Genomic DNA, 3,311 nt, shown 5'->3' with positions numbered 1-3,311 from the left:
TTATTTTCAGTAGAACTACTCAATATCTTTTGCATACAATAACATTTCTACTGTCATGTCCTTTTTTGTTATTTTACCTGCTGTAATAAACGACTTCATGTCTTAACAAAAATACCCCTTTACCATAAAAGGGTACACAAGAAAACATGCAATTCCGTCTATTTATGTCATAATCAACACCATCTGATAAAACGCTACTGAACTTCTCATTGACGGGAAACAATTCAAAATTAGTTACACGTCATTTACGATTACTAGAATAAACAAACGTGGAAAATCATAACTAAATTGGCTCGATACTCATCTTATCTTTCAGAAAACGACCCTTCTTGATGTTTTTCAGGAATAAGATGTGAGATTACAACTCATGTAATCATAATTGATTATGTTACGATACATATATCAATGCAAAAATAACAACCAACATATCTGTACACACACATTTGAAAACAAGTTCAAAACCGACACGATATGCAGGATAATAAATGCACTGAATTTTCAAGTTCCGTTATTGGACAAATGTTGCCGAAGATCGCAAGCAAGGGTAAAACGGGAAACCGAATCAATTTAAAAAAAATACCATTTATACAAGGAAAATCAAAATTAATTCTTTTTAATTAATTTATGTAAAATCCCACCCAAAAAAATCAGTAATAATACACATTCAAACTCAATGAAACTCCTTCAAAAATTTTAAAAAATAATTATTATCATATAATAATAATAATTATAAATTTCAAAATGGGGTCCTCTATATTTTTGTTAACTTTGACTTTTTCTTTTGGTCAAACGTGTTATCATGATGACGTCATCATTATGCAAATCAACGGTTGTTTTTCAATGTCCCGATCAGGAGAAGCTAAGGATGCATCTCCACCTGCACCTCCGTTGCATGTTAACATCTCTGCTTTCTTTGCTTGATTTTCCCAATCTGTGGTCCCCACCACATATAACATCAGCCCAGCACAACAAACCTGGGCTGAAAGTAACCCGACCCAAAGCCCAATAAACCCGACTCTGAGTCCAAACCCGAGGCCCACTGCTATGGGCATTCCGACCAAATAGAATGCCCCAAGATTCACATTGGCTGCGGTGGTTGGTCGGGCTGTACCACGCACAACCCCGCAGCCAACTGTCTGTGGACAGTTTCCCAATTCACACAGCCCAATAATAGGTAGGGCCATTGATGTTAATCGTAATATATTTGAATCATTCGTAAACATTCGACCCCAGTTTTGTCTCATTGACGTTGCAAATAGCATCGCAGATAAACCCATCAAACCCGCAAAAAACACAGACACCATCGCAGACACCCGTGCCTTATCAGGGCGGTTCGCTCCGAGCTCATTCCCAACCCGGGTCGAAACCGCGAAGCTAAGTGACGACGGGAACACATACAGTAAAGCAGTTGTTTGAATCAAAACCCCCATCGACGCAACCGTCGCCTTCGGATCCACAAGAAGCCCACAAAGAACGATCATGATCTCGTACCACCACCACTCGAGACAAACCGAGACACAACTCGGTGCGGCCAACCGAACCAACGGGCCCCACCCGGTTAAACACTTGCGGGTCGGGTTGTTCCATGTAGGCAAGTACAACCCGGTCCACCAAACGTAAAAAACAAGCGCCACCAACACAACAAAATTTGAGACTGAAGAAGCAGCAGCGACACCCACCACGCCGGAGTTCAGCCGGAAAACCAGCAAATAAGTCATCGGAAATTGCAGAAGAGTACCAATGAGAGAAGCTAGGGTTAAAGGGAGAGTGATGCCTTGTGCGCGAAGGTAAATGCGGGTCGGGTGGATAAACGAATTGGATACCAAATCGGGTAAGGTGAAGATGAGATACGTGCGAGCCAAGCGTGCGATGTCGTGGTCTTGATGTAAATAAATCAAAATCCGTGACGTATTTAGCCACAAAAATGCAATCGGAATCGAAACCAGAAGAAGGAAAATAACAGTCCGATGTAACGTAATCGATAACAGCTTCGGCCGGCGGGCACCAAAGGCCTGAGAACAAAGCGGCTCCATGCCGAGAGCCAAGCCGGATAAAACAGAGTAGCCAGTAATGTTAGCGAAGGCGATGGCTAAGGAGCCGGCGGCGAGCTCAGTGTCGCCGAGCCGGCCAAGGAACAACATAGATATGATGGAACGCGTGTAGAGGATCAGAGCCGTTAAAGCAATCGGAGAAGAAAGCTTAAAGAGAGCTTTGGTTTCATGGATGATTTCAGAAGGGGAAGGGATTAAGAGGATGTTATTAGGGTGGTATTGAGGGTTTTTAGAGTGGGTTTTGGGGATGGATAATGAGAAGAGATCTAGATAGAAATGGGGGTGTGGCGGTGGTGGTGGTGGGAGGAGGTGATCGGAGACGGCGGTGGGTGGTGGTGGTGGTGGTGGATTGGTGGTGGGATTACACATAGTGAAAGTGTGAAAATGTGTGTGAAGGAGATACTCTCGTAAAGAGCAGTCTCAATATGTGTGTGTGTGTGTGTGTGTGTGTGTTGGCGAAGGTGTGTTTTATCTCGTTTTTGGTCTCAAAGAGAAGGGACATGTATTAATAGAAGGAGGTGAAGAGGCTAACCAACTTTTTTTATTTTTTTATTTTAAAATTATTGTTATTTTCTATTTTTCTTGATATATTGGGCATGGTTATTTATCGACATCTTTGTAACTTATTGTGAAATGTATATATAATATTTTTACACTTTTAAATTTTACAGTAAAATATTATGAATGTAACTTTCACGCTGTTTTTTAAGTGAAGGTTCGTCTTTTTTTTTTTTTTACTTTTACAATATTTTGTTGTGAAGTTTAAGTGTAAAAATATTGTCTCATGTGTCTCACGAAAACAGATTGGTCTTACGTGAACTCAACCCTATGTATATATGCAGAGGAGAGTTGATATATATATATATATATATATATGTGTGTGTGTGTGTGTGTGTGTGTGTGTGTATATGGTTGGGTTCACGTGAGACCAAGGGTTTTTCGTGAGACCCATAAGACCAATTTATGTTCATTGATCAACTTTATAAGCTAATGATCTAATGGTCTAAAGTTGCACGGTGGCAATTTTGTGATTATTGAGAAGTCTCGTAGCAATTTTGTGATTATGAATGTTCAGATTGTAGATCTAATCGAAGGGTTGAGAATTGGTCTTACGAATCTCATGAAAAACTCTTGGTCTCACATGATCCCAAGTCTATATAATATGTATGTATGTATGTATGTAGAGGAGAGTTGATATAAATGTTAGAAGTTATATGGATTTTGGATTATAGTACAAGGCAAAAGATCGTGTGAGATAGT

General features: G+C 40.2%; 1 protein-coding gene across 1 annotated transcript; it reads right to left on the bottom strand.

The window, feature by feature from the left end:
- Nucleotides 1-766: 766 nt before the first annotated feature.
- On the bottom strand, nt 767-2,420 carry LOC112500043 (protein DETOXIFICATION 51-like). The gene has a single exon (XM_025103302.1). It carries the CDS (start codon nt 2,418-2,420, stop codon nt 798-800), a length of 1,623 nt encoding a protein of 540 aa, XP_024959070.1. The 3' UTR covers nt 767-797.
- Nucleotides 2,421-3,311: the final 891 nt, after the last annotated feature.

The sequence above is a fragment of the Cynara cardunculus genome, assembly GCF_001531365.2.
Source record: "Cynara cardunculus var. scolymus isolate 2C chromosome LG 17, CcrdV1, whole genome shotgun sequence".
NCBI classification, from domain to species: Eukaryota; Viridiplantae; Streptophyta; class Magnoliopsida; order Asterales; family Asteraceae; genus Cynara; species Cynara cardunculus.
Note: the sequence above shows the minus strand (reverse complement) of the source record. Positions and strands in the feature narration are given on the sequence as shown.

Bases quoted from the DNA above. Each gene is read 5' to 3' on its own strand.
- LOC112500043 (XM_025103302.1), bottom strand. From the start codon at position 2,420: ATGTGTAATCCCACCACCAATCCACCACCACCACCACCACCCACCGCC.